The sequence below is a fragment of the Protobothrops mucrosquamatus genome, unplaced genomic scaffold, assembly GCF_001527695.2.
Source record: "Protobothrops mucrosquamatus isolate PMUCROS unplaced genomic scaffold, P.Mucros_1.0 scaffold1, whole genome shotgun sequence".
NCBI classification, from domain to species: Eukaryota; Metazoa; Chordata; class Lepidosauria; order Squamata; family Viperidae; genus Protobothrops; species Protobothrops mucrosquamatus.
In genome coordinates, this window is record NW_015386388.1 from 4357369 (window position 1) to 4379601 (window position 22233).

General features: G+C 41.0%; 1 protein-coding gene across 1 annotated transcript in view; it reads left to right on the top strand.

Moving 5' to 3' along the window:
- Positions 1–15564, top strand: part of IGFBP4 (insulin like growth factor binding protein 4) — a 34327-nt gene extending 18763 nt beyond the window's left edge. Inside the window, exons 2-4 of the mRNA XM_015832277.1 lie at positions 11727–11893; positions 12437–12571; positions 15035–15564. Of these exons, the coding sequence (XP_015687763.1) occupies positions 11727–11893; positions 12437–12571; positions 15035–15169 (437 nt within the window). The 3' untranslated portion in view covers positions 15170–15564. The remainder of the gene's footprint in view (positions 1–11726; positions 11894–12436; positions 12572–15034) is intronic.
- The last annotated feature ends 6669 nt before the right edge of the window (positions 15565–22233 follow it).

Below are 22233 nucleotides of genomic sequence, written 5' to 3' on the forward strand. Positions count from 1 at the left end.
AATAACTTTTTTCATGGTTACAAGCTTTTCTAGAGCACTAGTGAGGTCTTTGGCTAAAAGGCAATTTGAAAGAGGCCAGCATAAAATCCACATTATCCAACTTTTCCCCTCGCTGAAAGAAAATAAAGTATACAGCAACATCAGTAGAAAATGAGCATCCTTGAAGGTCTGGTCTTTGAAGCTACATACAGAACCTGAAGAATCTTACATTCACTCGTCTGGATGATTGAACTGTAGTGGATGGCTGAAGAACAGTTGAATGGATAACTGAAGGAAGAGCACTGCCTCAGAGGAGAGGGACACCAGAACTGAGGGAGGAGGATTGCCCTGGGGCTTTTAGGGCAGGGCAATTCATTCAAGTGTAATGGGCACAGGGTGCTTAGACAGGAGGCAAACAGCAGACCAAGGGAAGGGAGCCCCAATGCTTAAGACTGGCCCTGCGAGCTCATGCCCAGACCCATGGACCACAGTCTTCCTAGGTCTGGGTCTTCAGTTGCTGCAGATGAACATTAGGTTGGTTAACAATAAGGTACCATCTTATCAGGGAGGAACAGGCTGACCTGGTGTGCATTATTAAGACTTTGGCTAATCCCAGAGGGCAGTGTTCCCGTCTTGGAGATGTGTCCAGCCGGGTTTAGAGTTGGAGGGTGAGTTGTTATTTGCTAATCTCTTTTGATCTTCAAAGGCCATGCTCCCCATGTTTTAAGATCTGAGACCATGTTCCTGAGACTGGGCTTGCAGGATCAGTTGGGACTGTTGCTGCCATTCCAGCTTCCTTGCTCTGTAGTAACCTCCCTGCCTAAACTGCTGGACACCATCTGAAGGTTGGCAGTGGAGTTCTGCAGGCTTATGGTCCTAGGGGACTTTGATCTGCCATCCATGGGTTTGGCCTTGGAAAGGGTGTTCATGGCAATAGGATATCATGGCCCAACTTGAGACAGTGGCCACACTCTAGATATGAACTTCTTCTTGGGGGGATCTGTGAGTGTTCCCTCTGCCAAGGAAAGACCACACCCTGGCTGCCTTGAGATCCTCTTATGCTGCACCCCCCTCTGCAGGGAAGCTGGACCTATTAGAAACCTCAGAGATTGATCCACTGGGGTTCCAAAGGAAGCTGGGGAGACCCTGGGGATACTGCGGCATGTTCCTGTGGAGGCTCTGGTAACAACCTGGAATCAGGATTTCACCATGGACAGGATTGCAGCTATCTGTCCTCTCCTGGCCCATTGACCCAATACTCTCCATGGTTCATGTAGGAGCTGAAGTTGAAAGGGACCAAGAGACATCTAGAGCACTGCTAGAGGAAAACAAAGAACGAATCTGACCAAACACAGATTAGAACTGTGATTAAGGCATACCTTGGCAATAAGAGTGGTGAAACGCCACTATTTCTCTGCACTTATTGCATCCACAGAATGTCACCTGACAGCCTGGTTCAAAGTCACCCTTGGGAAGGAAGGCTCAGGCGCAATCATCTTCAGGGCTGTCTGGAGGAGTTTTTATGCAATGCATGATGGATAAAATTGCTCAGATTTGCTCTCAGATTCCAAGTGTGGAGCAAGTCCACTAGAGATGCTTGGAAATGGACTCACCATTTCAGGGAGCAGCCTGATCCTGAGGAAGTGGACAGGGTCCTCAGGGCAGTCAGCATAATTACTTGCTTATTAGACCCTTGTCCTTCCTGGCTATTGAAAGCTTCGGAATGATGACTTCTGGGTGGATGCATGCAGTGGTTAACAGATCACTGCAAGAGGGGGTATTCCTGACACACTTTAAGGAGACCATGATCTGCCCCCTCATGAAATCATCATTAGACACCAGATAGGATAGTATATTCATTCTTACTCTCCTTGATCTCCTGGCAGCTTTTGATATAATTGATTATGGTATCCTTTTGGACTAGCTGTGGAATTTTAAGGTGACCAACTTTTTTACAATGAAAAGGAGGACATAGATAAATTGAAGAAAAAAATATCGTAAATAAAAGAAACATTTTATTCATTGCAACAATAATACAGACAACTTGCATGTGCAAAGTTTGCCAGCTGGGTGTTTTGGCGCGCTCAGCAGCAATTCCTATTGGCTTTTGAAAGCCAATAGCGGGAGTAGCACAGCTCATGCAAAAGTTGAAAAAAAACCCCATCAAAAAAAGATGCCGGAACGCCGTTCTGAGCGTTCTATAAGAAAAAAAAAAGCTCTGCAGATTAGTCTTCAAATATCGAAAAGGAGGACATGAAGGAGGACAATTTTTGAGGGAGGACAGAACTTATAAAAGGAGGACTGTCCTCCCTAAAGGAGGACGGTTGGTCACCTTAGGAATTTGGGATTGGGCAGTGCACTGATGGGGTGGTTCAGTTCCTTTCTCTGTGACCACTTCCAATGGTCCACCCCCCCTGCTGCTCCTTTGTGAGGTGCTACAGCATTGGTATTCTCTCCAATCCTTTTAACGTGAAACTGCTGGGTGAGATTATCCAACATCATTAGATCAGATACCATCAATATGATACTTAGATTTGTATCTCCATGTCTGGTGACCCAAATAATGCTGTGGGTGCCCTTTTGTGTCTGATGCCAGCCTTTGCTGGTTGTTTGCAGGGTCCACATATTATATTAAGCCTTACCACATTAAGAAACTACAAAGACTGGATTCAGACAACACATTAAGCATAAGCAAACCATCTCCATTGTATCTTGGCAGAGAGTATGAATCTGCCCAATTGAATGGCAGTGGCTCTTACAAGCTTCCAGCAGAACTTTTCTAGCTCTACTAGGAAGTGACTGGAATTCCACTGGAAATTCTCCTTTGCAAAGCAACTATTCTGCAAATGAGCCACTTTTTTCTACTTTAAGCTGATGGATAGGGCCATTGAAAAGGAGGGAGATTGAACTCGGCACCTATCTCCCATAAATGAAAGGTAGGAAATCTGTGTCTTCCAATGTTGCTCACTACAATTCTAAGCAGCCCCAGTTAGCTTGGTCAAGGATAAGTGATATTAAGCCTATGTTTCAGCAACATATGAAATACCAAAAAAATAATAATCATCTACTTTCAGTAGCCATTTGCCAGCATTAATGAAAGGGGATTTAAGAAATGAAGGCTCACAAATCTTAATCGTTAAGCATATTGAGGCTGGCACTTTGCCAGTAGTGCTCATGATTAAAGCAACATGTGTAGATACCATAGTGGTTTATAATCCACAAAGCAGCCTTAAACTTTATCAATCTCTCAGTCAGGATGATAACCTAGGGAAGCTATTATGCCACATTAAAGTTTGTGAAGTCTCAAACCTTTGTATAATTTAATCCTATTAAAAAGACCCCAGACTCCTTATTAAGTGGATAGAAGAAAGCAAAAAACTTTACTCTCCAATTCCTTTGAGAGCAAGTGAGAACAGTTGGTTTATTATAAAATTGATGTCCTTAAATACGTATTTAGTCAAGAGGAATGCCTTTTTTTTTAGTAATTCCTGTGATCCATTGAGCTGGCTTATGAAACGTTTGTATGTGCAAGACAATTTTTTGAAGGATAAACTTTGCCCAATTTTCAATGATCTTTTAATTTTAGCGTTACATATTTTCAGCAAACAAATTAAATAATTCGTTAAAACTAAAATCATACACATCTGTAGGTAAATACCAGATCAGTACAGATAAAATCTTACAAGTTCTAAAAGATTTAGTCTGAAAAAAAAAATTCATGCAGAAATTATTATAAGCAAAATTGCATGAAAGGACTATGCTAAAAACTTAAATGAAAAGATTGTTGTTTATATTATGGAATTGATAACCTTACTTTGAATTCTTGTCAGTAGTAATATGTTTCAACTTTTTCTGATTTATTCCTCTCCATATTTGTTGGGCTATGATTTCCATAACTGGCTCCCAGCTAAAAGCCTTTTGAGTTATCTTGTTCCATCAAGATGAAGATAAGATGAGCCCTAACCACGAGTATCCACCCACATGAGAGGGCCGAGAAGAACAGGTGACAAAAGTGGCATCACAACATCACAATGGAAGTTACTTTTGTCTATTTATATTCAGTGTTGTGATGCAAACATAAAAGGGCAAAACTTGTGGTATGATAACATATTGTGCATTTTGCCATTTTTGGCATCACTATAGATAGGAACAGACATCATGTCCCTAATTGTAGGGATCAGCCTAAGCTATTAATGCAACTCTCAAACCATATGAGGATTGAAAATTTTGTTATTTGCACTAAAGTGGGCTGAAAAAGAATGTATACCTAATTGTAGCCAGAGATGGGATTTTAGTTTCTCTGAAACATTGAATTCCATCTCTACACACAGCTGGAATTTGGAGAAAGAAAATAAAAATAGTTATAAACTGTTCAGTCTGTCCAGGAACTATCCCTAGACTTATTGTACTAGAGAAACAATCTAAAATATTAGTTGTTGCCTAGTTTACTCTCATTTGGAAAAACAAGCCGCCCAAGCCATCTTAATATAAGATGGGAGGTTGTATGAATGTTTTAAACTAAATAACAAGCAGTTTGATTTTTTTCATTATTTGCAAGAAAATAATGGAGACAAATACAATTGAGCAGGTCTCTTGTTTCAAGCACCTGGGGGATAGATAGCCCTTCATTTTGCCAACAATAGAAGAGCTCACAGAGGCTACAGTGCTGAACATGCACAGAGGGGTCATCATCTGCCATCCTTAAATTCCTTAAGACCACTATATACCTATACTAGTACTAGCAGAAGTTGAATCCAACTGCTTCCAACCTAGTAGGAATGTTAAGGCATATGGAACAAAGAGAACTGGGTTAATTTCTGCTACCTCTATGTTTAGAGCTTAAAAACCAACAATTAGTGTGATGTGAAGATTTAATATTTTTCACTACCAGATCGATAGCTATGGTTCTAAACTGCTTCCTGAGGGATATTTTTGGTGCTATTGCATAATCTGTACTCAATGTGTACACAATAATGCTTTTTTTTCCTGGAAGGGGAATCTATTTCATCAGTATATAAAAAGCTGTCCATGCTGCCTTGCTATGATGCAAAAGAAGCTTGAAGGGGTTGTATTGCATTCATTAAAGTCTGGGATAAATTTCCTTTTCCGCCCAAAGTCAGTTGATGAGAAGGAAAAGTAATGACTTAGGAAGAAGAAGAAGCAAAAATGGACTTTACTCTCCTGGGATGTTCTTTCAACTTCTCAGTTGGTGGTGAGGATACAGCCCTCACATTTCCTGGTGATCCTCCATCAAATATGAATGAGGCCCAAACACCCTTAGCTTTTATGAGATCAGCCAAGATCAGCTAGAAACCAATATTTCTCTTCAAATGTATTTCTGCAGATGTTGCTTTTGTTTCTTAACATAAATCATGAAAATAATTTTTGTCTGCATTCTAAGTGTTATGTTTGGTGTTCGGTGAGGCATCGACGAGGCAGTAGGTGAACAAACAACTCTTTATTGCAGGTTTAAAACAGAAGTCAGGATAACTGCAGCTCCATCCTTATTTATACACTCAACAACTAGGTGGCAGCCAATAGGATTCAAATATTAGTTCCTGCTTTAACACAAGATAATTAGCATGTAGACAGCAAGTCTGGCTCTTAACTGACAAAGTCTTATGACTGTTTTTTCAACAATTCCAAATTCTTTACCTCAATACATTACACCCCTTTCCCCTAGATAGTTCATAAGGTCATATGTTGAACATAGTCCCTTAAATACGTTGGTGGCCTTTTCGCCGTTCCGAACGCCTCGGAACTGCTGGAGGCCCCTGGTCAGTCAGCTCGCCTGCCAGGCTTGGAAGACCAGGGCTATGGGACCCATCTATCATGGGTAGACTTGAGTCTCTGTGGCTGGGCTGTCCTGGTAGGCCCAAGCCAGTGTCTACAGGTGGAACAGAGTCCACCAGTCCTGAAAATGGAGCCATCAGCTGGCATTGTCCATTGGTTATGGTATCAGTGGTTGGGACTGACTCATCAGACACTTGAGTCTTGTCCCTTAGTCGGAAAGCTCTACTGTCACTAGCAGAGTCTGATGTACTACTGCCATCGTGCTGCTCCTGAGTTTGACTGTCACTAAAGTCATGAGTTATTGGCTGGTTTGCTAACCTCCGCCGCAGTTGGTTAATGTGCCTGCGTAGCATGCGACCATCTTCCAGGAACACTTTGTAAAAAAGTGGTCCAGTCACCTTACAAACCACAGCTACCACCCACAGTGCCCCTTGCCCATAGTTCCTCGCCCAGACTGGGTCACCAACTTGCAAGTGCCGTGGTGCCTTTGGCTGTGTTGCTTGTGAGGCAACTCTATCTGGATGTAAGCGATCCAGTTTTGTGATCAAATGCCGACCCCATCTTAATTCTGCTGGGCTTCTGCCCATAGAAGTGCATGAGGTTGTATGTTGGCAGAGTAGAAAATCTGCCAGTCTGTGTTGCCAGTTACCTGAGACTATCCGCTTTAAGGATTCCTTCGTTGTTCGGACCATGCACTCTGCTTGGCCGTTCGAAGCCGGGTGAAAAGGGGCTGATGTGGCGTGTCTGATCATATTTGCCCTTAAAAAGGACTGAAATTCTGAAGCAGTAAACGGGGCCCCATTGTCAGAAACTATCACATCGGGTAACCCATGTGTGGCAAAAATCCTGCACAGTTCTTGTATGATCCTGGCAGCAGTCATGGTGGGGACATGTGTGACCTCTAACCACTTGGAGTGACTGTCCGCCACAATGAGGAAGAGTTGTCCCTGGAAAGGCCCTGCATAATCGATGTGGATCCTGGACCAGGGGGCGTGTGTGGTTTCACATCTATGGACTGGGGCATGGGGCATCTCTGGCCTAGATTGCTGGCAAATATGGCAGCTATGTACCTGAGCCTCAATATCTTTGTCCAGCCCAGGCCACTAAAAGTAGCTTCGCGTGAGTGCCTTCATCCAGAGTATTCCCAGATGTCCCTCATGCAGAGAGTCCAGGACTCTAGTCCTCTGTGAGTTCGGGACTACAACCTGACTACCCCACAAGACGCAGCCCCTGTGAGCTGACAACTCATCCTTCCTCCTATTAAAACTCTGGAAGTTAGGCCCTGGACTAGTTTCTGGCCACCCTATGAGCATCCAGTTTAACACGCGGTTTAGCGTCATGTCGGATGCTGTCTCTGCAGCCACGTTCCCTGCATTAAGGGGAGACTCAGGCAGATCCTGGATAGCCAGGATGTGCGTGGCTGGAGCGGAGTAAGGCTCTAAATGTGGCAATGGCAGTCTGCTAAGGCCGTCTGCATGGCCCATTTCCCTACCTGGTTTATGAATCAAATTGAAATTGTATGCTGACAGAAATATTGACCACCTCAACATCCTAGAAGATATGATCTGGGGTGTTTGCTTGTTCATTGTGAACAACCCCAGGAGTGGCTTGTGGTCTGTGAAACTTCTTGACCCCTGCCACTATGGCCAAGGCTTCTTTATTTGAGCGTAATTATGCTCTGCAGAGGACAAGGTCCTCGAGGAATAGGCTATTGGAGCTTGCCTTCCATCAGTCATTACATGACCCAACACAGCCCCAACCCCATATGGTGATGCATCACAAGCGATGCAAACAGGCAGCTTTTCGTTAAAATGCATCAAAACGGAGTTTGAAGACAGCAATGATTTGACTGCCGAGAAGCTCCTCTCGTGGAGGCTGGTCCACTTCCACTGTGCATGTTTGTCCAAGAGCCGGTGTAATGGCTCTGCCACTGCAGCCTTGTGAGATAGGAAGGCATGATAAAAATTGAGCAGTCCTAGGAACGCTTGGAGCTCCCCCTTTGATTTTGGACTGGGGGCCTGCTGAATTGTTTGGAGCTTGAATTCAGCAGGATGAATGCATTGGACATCTATACGGAAACTAAGGAACTCAGTTGAAGCTACCCCAATCTTACATTTCTCCCACTTCAGCTTCAGCCCCGCTTCACAGAAGCACTGAAGGACGGCCTTGAGCTGTTCTGCCAATTTTTTGACTGATTCCCCAGCTATAAGGACATCATCGAAATATGGGCACATGCCTGGAATACCCTTGAGCGTGCGCTCCATCACTCCCTGGAAGAGGCCTGGGGCAACACTGACCCCGAATTGTAGGTGCTTAACTTTGAAAGCTCCCCTGTGAGTAACTATGGTTTGACCTTCCACCATGGCATCATCCACCGGCAGTTGCTGATAGGCTTGAGCCAAATCTAACTTGGCAAAGATGCGACCTCCTTGTAGTGACGCCAAAATGTGGCTGACTACAGGCACCGGATATGAGTGTTGTTGGAGTGCTCTATTGATAGTGCACTTGTAATCTGCGCATATTCGCACTTCTCCGTTGGCCTTAAGTGGCATGACTATGGGGGTTTCCCATTGACTGCTATCCACTGGCTGAAGGATGCCTTGCTGCACCAGCTTATCCAGCTCTGCATCGATCTTCTGCTTGAGGGTGAAGGGCACTCTACGCGGCTTGATCCGTATTGGAGTTATGGCAGGATCAAGCCAAAGAGCTATGGGAAGATCTTTATATTTCCCTAAGTGAGGGCTAAAAACATCAGCAAACTCCCGGCAAACTGCCGCTAAGTCCACTGTTTGTGTGCTGTTTATTCTAGTTACATGGATTCCCAATGCATCAAACCAATCAAGCCCAATGAGGCTTGTGTGGTTGCCCTCAACTACTATGACTTCCAGGGGGCTCTCAAATCCCTTGAATTGCACCCAGAGTGAAGCTTCCCCCTTGACTGTTACTTGGGAGTTTTGGAAATCTGTTAAGATGAGGTTCGACGGCTTGAGCTTAACCCTTTTGCCCCTGCGACTACAAATGTGTTGGAAGGTTCCCTGGGAAATTATGGATAATGCAGATCCTGTATCTATTTCCATGTTGCATGGAACTCCCTGCAGATTAACTTTGAGCCACAGTTTTTCCTTAAGAGGATGATGGACACCTGTTTTAAGTACGCTCCTCCTAGTGGCACAATAGCCCACCCTGTGTTGCCCTGGGTCCCCGGTACCTTTCCGGGGAAACTCTTCTAGTGGACTCACTCTCCAACGACCCTGACAGACTGCAGTGATGGGGTCTTGTTTGCCACACACCCGGCACGTTGCGGTGTGGAACCGGCAGTCCGCATGTTTGTGTCGGCCTCCACACCCCGCACATCAAGAGAAGGGAACTGCCTTGTCAACTGAGTGTGGTGGCCTTCTTTCTGGAGGCTGCTGTAAGCGATCGACCTCTTGATCCAATTTGGAGTCTTCGAGCCTCTCAGCACCCTCCTGGTGGGACAGCCTCATCTGGCTTTTCTGTAGCCGGGAATAGCCTGAAATTGGCCAGGCTGGTGGAAACTTGCTGACACTGCAGGCAGACAGACAGCTTTCTAGTGGGGGACTGAGCACTATGCTAGGCACTATTTTTATTTACTTTAGAAGAGGTAACAATGGTGGCCTAAGTTCAGGTAATGTAGGAAGAAAGGGAAAAGATAGAACATAGAAAATGATTTTTCTTACTTTTGGCCTAATCTCAGTAAGAGGTTTTTCCCCGGGCAGGCCACCTGGGTAAAAGCTGGAAGTGTAGATCAAACTGAAAGCCAGAAGTGAAGTTGAAAAGGATCAGCAAAATATACTTTTGCTTAGAAACATGAAGGGATATATAAACCAGATAATGCTGGTTTTGCCTTAATGTGCCTTTCTACTGGAACATCAGAAGAGGCAATTCTTGCAAACTGTTGCTACTCACCTGGCCTGTTAGCTTCTCTAGGGCTATTGTACGTAGGTGGCAAAGATGCAAGCAATCACTAGATTTTCTGTAGTTCTAGGCTTCCCTCTATTAAGGCAGAGCAAACTCTTGAAAAGAGATCTTTCATCAAGTACTTTTGTTTTGAAGGGCACGTAATTGTAAAGCCCTATTTGGTATGTTGATGAAGATTCTCAGTCATCCAAGTAGGACTGCCTGAAAACTGAGTCCATGGCAACTGGACTTATTTTTGTTGATCTGAAACATTTGGCTGCTTATCCAAGCAGTTTCCTCAGTTGAGACAAGTTAAAGAGTCATTAGAATGTACCAACTCCTCCTGTACAAAACTCAGGGTTTCTTCCCCAAAGTGTGTAACAATATGTCAATGAAGATTCTTAGTCATCCAGGTAGAGTTATCTGAAAATTGAATTGTCTGGTTTGGTGCCTGAGGAGTTGTACATTCCAGTGACTCTCTGGATAACCAACATCCTCAAACTGAGGAAGCTACTTGGATGAGCAGTGAAACATTTCAGATCAGCAAAAATAAGCCAATTGCCATGACTCAATTTTCAGATACCCTTTGGAATGTAAAACAAAGTCATAATCATTCAACCCACTAAGCCCAACTTAGTCAATTATGGTTTAGGGAATAATCTATCCTGGCTGGATTCACACAATGTTTTAAGAAATAAAGTGAGTATATAAATCATGCTGGCTAGGTTTAAACAACATTGTGCCTTAGCATGTGGTATGAGTCTACTGGAGGTTCATTCCCAATTTCTTGGGAATGTTTAAAAATCTGATGCTTACTATAGTTTGTTCATGTTATGCTAAATGATAATATGAATGTGAAAAAGGATAATATGAATGCTGTCCCTTAAGACAAAGGAACTGTTGATTTAGGAGGCTACTGAGTCTGACAAAGAGTTGTCATATCCAAAACAGATGCAGCAATAATGGATTTCTGGATTGGGCAAGATATTGGACTAGATGATCTAAAAGTTCTTTCCAAATTTTTTCAGTGAAAATGCTGAAGAACATAGTTTTGGGGTGAAACAAATAGAGGGAAACCTCACTGATGAAGAAAACCTTGTCTCCTTGTTTGACAAACATGCAAGTCCATCTCCGATGTTTGTCAGCTTATGAGAAGTTGAGCCAAAGTTGTACAAAAATTCTTGGAAACTTGGGCTCAGACTTTTTGGAAAAGGAGAATTAAAAAGAGAACATGATCATAGTTTGGAAACTCAGACGAAGCCAACTGGACAAAGTTTTGAAGAGAAAAATGGACTAGGAGAAAAAGCTTTAGGCAAAATACAAGTGGCTTGTGCGTTAGCGAAAACAGAATTTAAATGAGGTGGGCAAAAAAATATTTTGATAGCCCACTTTGCTGGAAACATATTCTTCATAGAATTTATTTGTGCCAAGCTTTATTATGTCCATATGGATCCAAGCTAGTGTTCTGACAGCCAACAGTATCAAAAATAATAGCTTTTGAGCATGTATTCCAGTATTCAAGTGGTGCTTACTTTTGAGCAGACTTCAATAGATTGTCTGGAAGCTGTAAACTGTTGTAGGAACACAATGCAATAATATAGGACAGAAAGTATTTCTATCATTGTTAAACCCATTCGTGGACATAATTGTGAACTTATTGGGCAAGATTTCTAGACAACAGGTTATGAACTCCAAAAAGGATTCAACCATTTTTCTTTAGAGAAACTGAGAACCAAAAAAGCTAACATAGCTTGGCTGCAAAAAAGGTCCTAGATGGAGGCAAAAACATAAGAGTGTCTTTAGTGGGTCTTTTGATTTTGGAATCTGATTTGGGAGCCCTCCAAATGAGTTGAGGCTGGAACTACTAGAATTCTCCCCAATATTCCTGTTAACAGGAACAATGCACACAAGAAACTTTTATGCAGCCAGACTTTCAGAAACATAGATAACAATTTGGATGGGCATGTTTTTAAAATACACCTTCAAGACCAATCTGCTTTGTTTTGATCCTTGTCATTTCCTCGGCTCCTATTTAGAGCAGGCAGAGATTGAGCTCCCTCCCACCAACAACTTCAGCCCCTGCAACATCCATGACCGTAAATGCCTGCAGAAACAACAAGCAAGAGCACGGGAACGAATAAACATTGGTGTCAAGATGAGGAACCATGGGAGCCTCATGCTCCGGGAGGATATCCGGCCAGTGGTGAGGGGCTTTGGTCTTTCTTCAGAGAAAGGGGAATAGAAACCATATTTCATTGAATTAGGCTCTTCCCATTTGCTGTTCAGTTTTGCTCTTCATTTCCTAACATTTCAGATGCGTTCCAGATGTGTTAGAATTACAAGTCCCAGAATTACCCTGCCAGCACAGCCATGGAATTTCTAGAAATTTTAGCCTGATGCATTAGGAGGATTGAGGACAATCTATTTCTAATTTTTGGTACTTTATAAAATTCATTCCCAATTTGCCTCAGTGTTGGTTATTGCTAGTAATTTAAATCAATGCACCAGCTGAACTCATGGAGGCTTCCCTGTTATATCCAAAGTCCCCTTTTGAATATCTCGCTAAGCCTGGCTAATCAAGGCATGGATGCTCATTAGCTATCTCCATACCAGGGAGAAGTAAACTGGTGAGAATAAAAATGTTCAGATAACATGATACTCAAATTTACTATGAGAGATATTAGATGCATTCACAGTTCCTGTTCCTGTGTTCTGACTGCAGTTCCTCCTATTATTTTGCCAACAGGTTCAAGGCTTGTGTCAGAGTGAGCTTCAAAGAGCCCTAGAGAGACTAGCAGCTTCCCAAACCAGAACCCATGAGGACCTTTACCTCATTCCCATCCCTAACTGTGACCAAAATGGAAATTTCCACCCCAAGCAGGTAACCCTGAAATATGGGAGGGCATGGGTAAATTTTTATTTTGTGTGGGCTGCATTCCCCCCCTCCAAATTCTCTTGACTTACAAGCAGATTTTTAATTCATTACAACTCAGATCTGCATAGCACATCCTATGAATTATTATTAATTGTGCATTAAGGCGACCCATGGGTGTTCACTTTGTGTTATGGAACTCCAACAATGTGTCAGCATAATTGAGAAGCCTGGGTGCAAAAATAAACATAGAAAGAGCAACAAGCTTGCATTTTCTTTTAATCTATGGGGTGGTGAAAAGTCCCTATTGATGCTAAATATGATATTATAACAATCAGCTTACTGTTCTGACACCTCAAAAGCTGGAAAGGGCATTGCAATATTTAATAAATAGCCAGTTCTGACTCTGAGAACTGGCATGATGTCGTTCAGCCTTTCCCAGCCTAACACCTTTCTGATATGACAGATTACACAAGGTGGAAAATTTTAGTGAGAACATTCTGAAAGTATGTTTTCGGCATCTTCAATAAATAACTGTTATGATGGCCATAACTGGTCAGAGAACATATCAAGAAGCTGGTGAGATGACTATCCATCATCCTGGTAGTACCCTCTGCTATTCTATTTGCCTTTGTGGAGTTGGTGGCACAGTTCAAGATAAAACACTAAACATATTGCCATTTAAAAGTAGCTCTGGATCTCTGAATTCCCACAGTATCAGTAATGTTGAAGAACTGAACTGATTTGTTTCCAGTACAGCTGTGGTATAGTTGATTGTCTTTGCTTTTTTGAGATCCTGTGGCTCTCAAAAACTCCATCCCAACTTTGGAATTTTGGATTCTATAAGGGAAATGCTAATTTGATGGCTTTTCAGTAGTCCAAATAAAATTAATAGAGTGGAAACAGCTGGCATATAAACAACCAAGGTATCATCCTCTCTCTCTCTCTCTCTCTCTCTCTCTCTCTCTCTCTCTCTCTCTCTCTCTCTCTCTCTCTCTCTCTCTCCTAGACAAGTGATTACAAACCTCTTGGCCTTGGCCTGTCAAAAATTCAGAAAGTGCCTAACCTGACTCTGCTGGTAACAAAAGATAAACAATTCTTTATCTCCCCATCACCAAATCCAGACCACCACAAACAGCAACACTTGGTGATAGTGCTGAGGCCGGGCCTGAAGTTGAGGCCTGGGCCTTGATTTCAGCCCTAGAGCCACCACTGTCACTCAAAAAGGCTGCCTTTTGCCATTCCCCATTGTTCAATAGCCTTGGAGAACGGTAAAATATCCCTTGTGCTTCTCAGGTTCTGCTGTGTACCACTTATTTTTACATGGTGTTCTCTTTTTGTTGACAGGCCCCCCTGGCTTACTCAAGACTGTTCTTGGTTGCATAAGGCCTTCATTCTTGAAGCAGGTTTGGAGAAGGTTCTCCTGCAGCCTCAACTTCCCAAAACTGTGTAAAAGCACTCCCCATTCCTACACAACTTTCAGATGCTCCGGTGGCCATGCAACAGCATTGCCCTTTTGTGTGACTTCTGGAGGGTTTGGAGGCTGCAAGGAAAGCACATCCCATTCTCATGCGGTCTCTGCAGTCTTCAAAAATTAAGTGAGAATGGGGTGTGCTTTTGAGAATAGTTCTTGGATATTAGTGACTTCGCAATTAACAACAACAAATCATTGGTTCGCTATGACTACACTACATCAAACTGGCTCTAATGCAGGCCATGAGGTGGGATGTGGAGTGAAATGGGAGGGAGCAATCAATAATGAGTGAATTCTATCCTCCACTTGTGCTGCAAGGGAATGGCAATGCTGGTAGCAACTTCTGCCTTTACAGCCAGCAGCACCTGGAAGTACTCTGGAGTTAGTCATGGACCTGGAACTGAATAGTTTGTTCCACTCCTTAACAAAAGCAGTGAAAGGTATAACCATACAAACTTTTTGTTAGCAGCAATGGAAAACCTGGTGTCTGTTTGTTAGTGACAGAATAAGCATCACATAGCTAGAAGAATTCTAGTCCTTTTGCTGCTTATTGAACTTCTACGCAACATAGTACTAACACTCTTTTCCTGCTTTTTAAAAATATAATCCTAGTGGTTTTTTTTTAAAGAAAGCATTAACCCCATATTTATAAAGAAACATGGAAGACAACCAATTCTTTGAAAGCATTGGTTAGGTATTATGCAGATAAATTGCTTGCAGCAACTAAAATGGACAATAAGAGTTGGGTAGGTTCCCTTTTCAACCACACCACAAGCTACATCATTGCTGAAATTGTATTGTCAGCTAACCTTATGTTGAGAAAAGATGGAACAACTGAAGTTTTATGTTGCCTTGGCTGTGGGTAAAATGAAGGCAATGTTATAAGGATATGATGTCAAAAATAATTGGGAGCAGAGGAATGTGAGAATGAGTTCTTAGTAAGATTGTTTTATTTTTTTCATAATTATGAGAATTAATCTTCTATCTTTCTCCTTCAGTGTCACCCAGCTTTGGATGGGCAACGAGGGAAATGTTGGTGTGTGGATCGGAAGACAGGGGTTAAATTGTCAGGAAGTTTGGAAGTGAAGGAAGATTTGGATTGCCATCAGCCTGTAGATGGAGTGGAAGAGTGACCAGGCTGATAAGTGGACAATGAGACTTGCCTTGACAATCTGCCAAGGGAACTTGTTGTACTTAGTGTTTGATAAGTAGATGCAATGCAAACTGGGAGTTACCACAATGCCTTTTTCCTGAGGGGGAATAATAGCAGTATGGCTGCCTCTTTCATCAAAATAACTGCATTAATCTAAGCATGATGTGGCTTAGTCAACCCGTATTTCTCTGCTGTTTAACTGGGTAGCTATTTGCATCCATGGATCATTCTTCACTCACAATGGAAACTGTATTCCATGTGAGTGACAACTGGCTTTAATCTTGAGTACCTCAATAAGTCTTTTGAGAGTTTCCTCTGAGTAGATCTGCTCTTGTTTTTGGGGAACTTGCTCTTCTTCTACTGAGAAAGGGAAAAGAAAAACAGGGGACAAAGCTCTTTCCCCCACTTTTCTTAAAGGTCCACTAAAACCCAAGCTGTTTCAGTAACGCCTAGACCTCTTCTATCCTAATATACTTTATCTCCTTAATGCAAGGGATAAATTATATTTAGGATGAGAAAAAAAATTCTCTAGCCATGACACCAGTCTTCAGTCCTGGAACCAATTTTTATTGTCATGGCTTAGTCTTGAAACATGTTAAAGCAACAACATAGATTAGAGCATTCTTGAATAAAATGCTCCAATTTATATTGACCAAACAATTTTTTTCCAATCCCATGTCTCTCCAGCAGGACATCAGAGTTTCACTTTGAATTTAGGATGTTCTTTTCAGGCATAATTTCTATTTTTGCTTTAATTTAAAAGAACTACAATTGTTAATTCATATTCCAAATAGGGATACAGGAATACAGTTACAAAAACTCAAATCATAATATATAATAATTAAAAATATCCTTCTATATTAAAATAAATCAGAAAAAAAGATAGCTGGTATAATCCAGATGATGTGCTATTTTTGCTCAGTAATTTACTATTCAGTATATTTTCAAATAGAGTAAGCTAATCTTTGAAGCATAAGATAGTATCTTTGAAATCTAGAAAAATGAGATTCTAGGGTATTTGGTAAAAAATAATAATGGCTTCCAATTTGTATTAATAGTGACAAAATAACTTTTAGAAATTGGCATGGAAGCTGGACTATAGCAACATTTTCAAGGAGTGTGCTTTAGCTTATTTGAATAAAATAAGGGTATGGGAGGGAAATCCTAAAATTGGTCTATATATTTATTTAATTTACATTGCTGGTAGGATTCAGATTCACCTGATACAATTATTTGCTTTCTTTTCTCTTCCTGTTAAATGTAGAGTAATATAGCCTTCATATTAAGAGATGTACCCAACCCAGGAATACTTCCAATCTGGAAACAAAACTGAAAATGTTTAGAGCACCCAAGACTAATTTTGCCAATTCTAGAGCCCAGACCCATTTATTACTGAAAACAAGGCCCCTTTTTTTTCTAGCTTACAACCTTCTTTTGAGTGTTAAAAAGTTTCTAGTTATAGAACAATAAAATTAACCCCATCAAGCAATCTTGCTGCAGAACAAGGAATCTCTTCCTCAAATGAAATGTTTCTTATTAGCAAGTAGAATTTGCATCATTGGAGAGGGGGAGTTCAGAGACTCCCAGCCCCCTTCAGTTTGGGCTGTCAAAATTTGTTGGTAAAACCATTAATTTTCTATGGGGCAGTTTCTCACATTTTGCCTTTAAAAGGACAAAATAGATTTCCATGAGGTGCAAAGTAATTCATTATCTTTTTCTTAATTATATCCCTTAGTTATAAATACATATGTTGGTCTAACTTTTGATGAAGTCCTTTGCCTTCCAAGAGTGTAAGACCTCATTACTCATTACAACAAGCATGGGGTGTAGCTCTTTCAAGTGGAAAAAACTTTGTTTGGACCTTGTTGCCTTTAGATGACTGGTTTTAGAAAGGGAACAGTCTTAGTAAGGAACTGAAACTGTCAGCTGCAGCCTTTCTTCCTGAAATGACAGTATTCTAAATGTAGGTTCTTTTTTTAGAATGTACTAAGACAATAATATATCAAAAGATAGAAACAAAAACACGATGCATGAACAATAAAAAGGGAGGAACGGACAAACAGGAAAGGAATAAAAGGAGGAAAAAGCCCAAAATAATCCATAACACGAGGAAAGGACATACATATGGTTGAACCTTATCTCAATTAATCTATAAACATCAACTGTCTCCCAATAAACCTGTCAACTTGATATCTAACAGAGCTAACTAGGGAAAAAGAAATAAATAGTAGATCATCCACTGTTTCCAAATCCAGGCTGCTCAAAACAGTGTTTGGGTTTTATTGTATGGCAAACTCTTTTTTGGCTTTAGGGTATTTATTATGTGGATTTGGGGAACCTAATCTTTTCTGGGAAATGAAGGGGAGAGTAGATTCAGATCTACTGAATCTGAAGCTGGCTGCAGTCCACTGCTGGAAAGTTTTGGATTTCAGTTTAATTCCTTTCAGGCCAATAGTAATTGCTTGGGGCTCTTCTGGTCTATTCCAATCCTTTAGGAATTCCCTAGTCATTTTCAAGTTGTTGGACTTCTATTTTTATAATTTCTAACAGCACCTGGTGAACAACAATCTGGGAAAACCTATAACTCCAAATTTAGCTGATTGGTGAAACACATTTGTCAAAGATGAAAACATGTGAACTTCCATATGGTCCATAACGGGGCATATTAATTATTGCTAGCTAGCTTTACATTGCCTGTGATATTTTATAGAGCTACACATTATAGCCTGTGCCTTCCTACAGATGTGAGTAATCTTTTTTCATCTGCAGTTTGCTCTGATGCAGACATGTCAAACTCGTGACATCACATGACGTCGTGCAATGTATTGGGACGGTTTTGCCATTGCCAGCAATAGGGTGGGCACGGCTTCCGGATGATGCATCCGGCCCACGGGCTAGCAGTTTGACACCCCTGCTCTAACGTTCATGGCAGTGTTCTTCATCCTTGGCAATTTAAAGATATTGGACTTCAACTCCCAGAATTCCGCAGCCACTCTAATAAGTGGCTCAATTGTGGAAATTAGTTAGAGTCAAGATTTCCCTATTTCCCCCCCTGAGCTTACAGAGAAAATTTTCTCTTTTTTAAAAAGAGTTGTTACACTTCTTTGAGGGAGGGGTAACAGTTTTGTAGATTTTCCTGCCTCAAAATGGCACAACCAGTTTTTGATAACTGTGGTGCAAAGGGGCTCGATGGGTCACAAAAAAGAAGTTGGAGGCCTCAGGCTGCCTATTTCTTCTTTATCGCTTTTCTGTAGGTTCAGTGCATTTTTTAAGCTGCAGTTATCTGAGAGCAAAATCCACTGAATTCAGTGGAATTAATATTTGAATTGCTATGCATTCTACTGCACTATTTCATATTTGGCTAAATCAAACATACCATCTTTCAGCACAATCACAAACAACGCTCAGCAATTACACTTCTAGGTGTCAAGAATAGAAACAGTGAAGATTAATTTTTGTTGAGAGGAAATACTCTCTCAGCACCAGAAACTAAAGCTGTGTACCCTTCAAACATGATTCGGTTTGAAAATTAAGTCAATTCTTAAAATAGCAGCACATTTTAACAGTTAGTCTCTTTAGCAGATTATTTCAGAAGTGCAGAGCAGTTTTTCTGAATCCATTTTGAAGCAGGTACAGTCTTATTAAATGCCTTGTGTTTCATATCTGGGAACATACGTCATTTTCACACAACACATGTAATCCAGTCAAATCTGGTAGTATTGTATACTTCTATTATGGTGCCTCTCTTTATCCTGTCAAGCTTTTGCATACAATAAGTGCTGTGATTATCTGCTAGTATATTGGTTGCAATGTTTTTGTTGCTGTGAATGTTATTGCTCTTAATTCTATTTTTTTTTTAAAACAAACTTTTCAAATAATACAGTTGTTGTATATCACTTAATTTGAGCATTTCTGGGAAAAGCTATTTATAAATGGTAAAAATAAAAGAAAAAAATAAACCAAAAATGTTCAGAGTGGATATTTTTCACATTTATATTTCCAGGTTTCTCTTTCACTGGGGATGATGAAATATTCCGTGTGCTCCAGATAATCCAGTGTTTTTTTTCCGAACCTGGCAACTTTAAGAACTTTAATAGATCTAATTTGCCAAGTTTGAAAAACACTGAGATAATCCAAAGGAATACAGAGGAAGAGAATCACCATAAATAGTAAGAAAAACAGGCATTTGAAGATCTTGATTACTACACACACACACATACACACACACACACACACACACCAATTTGAGGGAAGAATATTCAAGTCAAACTACATCTTATTTGAAAGTATAAGCAATGTCCTTTTCCTCCTTTTTCTTCAAAAGGAACAGAGGTGAATTTCTTATACTTTTAACCTGAAATGGTTCCAAAGTAAGGGTAAGAAAGAAACAGACGGGCCTAAACTAAAAGCAGTTTATTAAATGCAATATTTGCACTCTTAAAAAAAACCAAAAACCATAAAGTAACCTTAAGATTTCAGCGGTCATGGAGAAGGAATTTAAATATTTGTTCCCTGAAAAAAGTTTGCTCTTCTGAGAGATATCTAAGGACAAATTTTCTTCACAGTGTAAATAACCTCTTTAGAAGAGTGCTTTTCCAATAACAAAATTCCAATAATCCACTGTTCCCCATTTCCCTCCAGCATGTACCTTTTTATATTTTAAAAAGAACAATCTTACATATTAAAACTAAAGGCATGTAGCATTACAGGAAAGTGGAGTGCAATAGATTTATTCAGGCATAATTTGGAATTATATGAAGGAGCTCTAGGCAGCCCCAGACTAATGTGCTTCTTCTGTCTCTTTTCTTTGTTCATATACAACTATGACAGATCCTTGTTTATGCAATCTGTTGTTCAACATTGCATCTGATTAGTTATGCTACAGTTGGTCCTTGCCTGTAAACAAGATTTGTTGAAACTAAAGATGAGAAGAGAATCACAAAAGAAAGGGGAGGAAGAGAATGCAGGAGCCCAAAGATACACATAATTCTTAAATCAATGAGGATGGTGGTACTGAAAAAATGGCGGTTGTCTGGCATTCTCCCCTCAACTTCATTCTTTCCTAACTGAATTTCCATTTCAGGGATGAAAAGAAACAAAACAAAACAAAACAAAGAAAACCCCATCCCATGTTCCATCCATCATTCTTCCCAATGTTTTCTCTGGAGCAATTCCTAAATGCTATGTAAGCTCCATTTCCTCTATTTAGGCTCAATTTGTAAAGAAAGGAATGATTAAAAAGACATCATGAGTCAATCTCCAAACCTCTCTCACCCAAACAAAAATAAATCTAATAGAACCTAATCCAGCATTCAGATTATATTATTTCCTCCCCCCCAAAGAGTAGGAAATGCAGAATGCTTATTTGCAAAGTGGAAATTTCCTTTGGGAAGAGAGCCTTGAAATCTTACCATAGCTTAGAAAATGTAATTGAAATTGCACATGGGACTTCCTACAGTAAAGAGTATCTATATGTTTCAGTACAACATTAGCAGAATGCAAATATAATTAATGTGCAATGTGGAGGCTAATTGTATAAGATTTTAATGGGGGAAATAACATGTTGGACTAGGTTCTCTCTCAGTCTATCCTACACGGTAGCTAAAAAAAAAAAGGAATAATTTCTTTGTTTAACTAGCAGGGGAAGATTCTCATTATGCTGCTCTGCGTTGTAACATCTATTTAACAGTTTAACATACAACAGATAATTTCCGTATACTATATATTGCATTGTTAGCTTTCCCAATTCAATGTAGAGGTGACATCAATGAAGGGAGGGGATCTAATTTTATTGCTTCCTATTGTTTCTATTGTTTAGAAAAGATATAAATATAAGTGTTATTTTCCACTGTAAGCCAAATAAACACAAACTATGACTCTAAAAACACTAAGGCAGTGTTGACAGGAAATTCTGGGACTTGAAATCCCCACCCCCTTAAAGTTGCAAAACATTGTATTATGATGTTCTGCGTAGGTTAAACTGATTTATTTGCTCAACATCTTAGAGTCACTTTATAGGGGAGATGGGCATATAGCAATAGCAATAGCAGTTAGTCTTATATACCACTTCATGGTGCTTTACTGCACTCTCAGAGTCAGCCTATTGCCCCCAACAATCTGGCTCCTCATTTTACCAACCTTGGAAGGATGGAAGGCTGAGTCAACCTTGAGCTGGTGAAGATCGAATTCCAGGCTACTGTAAATTTAAATAAAATACATTCTTTTTTGAAGAACCTGAAAAGATATTCAAATCTGCATTAGCAAGATTTACTTCCTTTGTGAGGAATGAAGAAATGGACCATCCTTGGCACTTGCCCTGGTCCCATCCCTTTCTGCCAGATACCCTCAGATCTGTCCCACTCCTGCCCAGGCCCCCACCGGCACCCTTGACGCGAATGATTTAGAGCTGGCCACGCCCATCCAGTAGGCCACACCTACTCCATCCACGCTTACCCAGTAGGCTGCCCCCCCTGAGGGTAACCACAATGTTGATGCGGCCCTCAATGAAATTGAGTTTAACACCTCTGCCCTAAGACTTCAGAATTGTCTTGTTGGAAGAGGCTGCATATGTGCAAACTTATTGAAATGTGGTGGAATAGCACTCATCGACTTCCACAAGGGGTTTCTAAATCATCCATCCACAAATGGCTGTACCCTTTCCATAGCTTCTGGAAAAACTGACCTAGTAATACTTTACTCAAGAAAAGGCAAGTTAGTAATCTTCTTTCTTCAGCAGGTTGACCTGACTGGAGGATGTGTGCTACAGCCTGTTCCCTTTCCCTAAAATAAATGTCATTGGCTCATAATATGCTAAGGAATTCACTTTGAATATCAAGGTGAAATAACTGCCGCAGATTACCTCCCATCGGCCGGTACGCTCCCACAGAGTGGGTCTCCTCAGGGTGCCGTCAGCCAGACAGTGCCGGCTGGCGACCTCCAGGGGGAGGGCCTTCTCGGTGGGAGCCCCCACCCTCTGGAACGAACTACCCCCAGAGATCCGGGTGATCCCGGATCTCCCCTCCTTCCGCCGCGCCCTAAAGACAT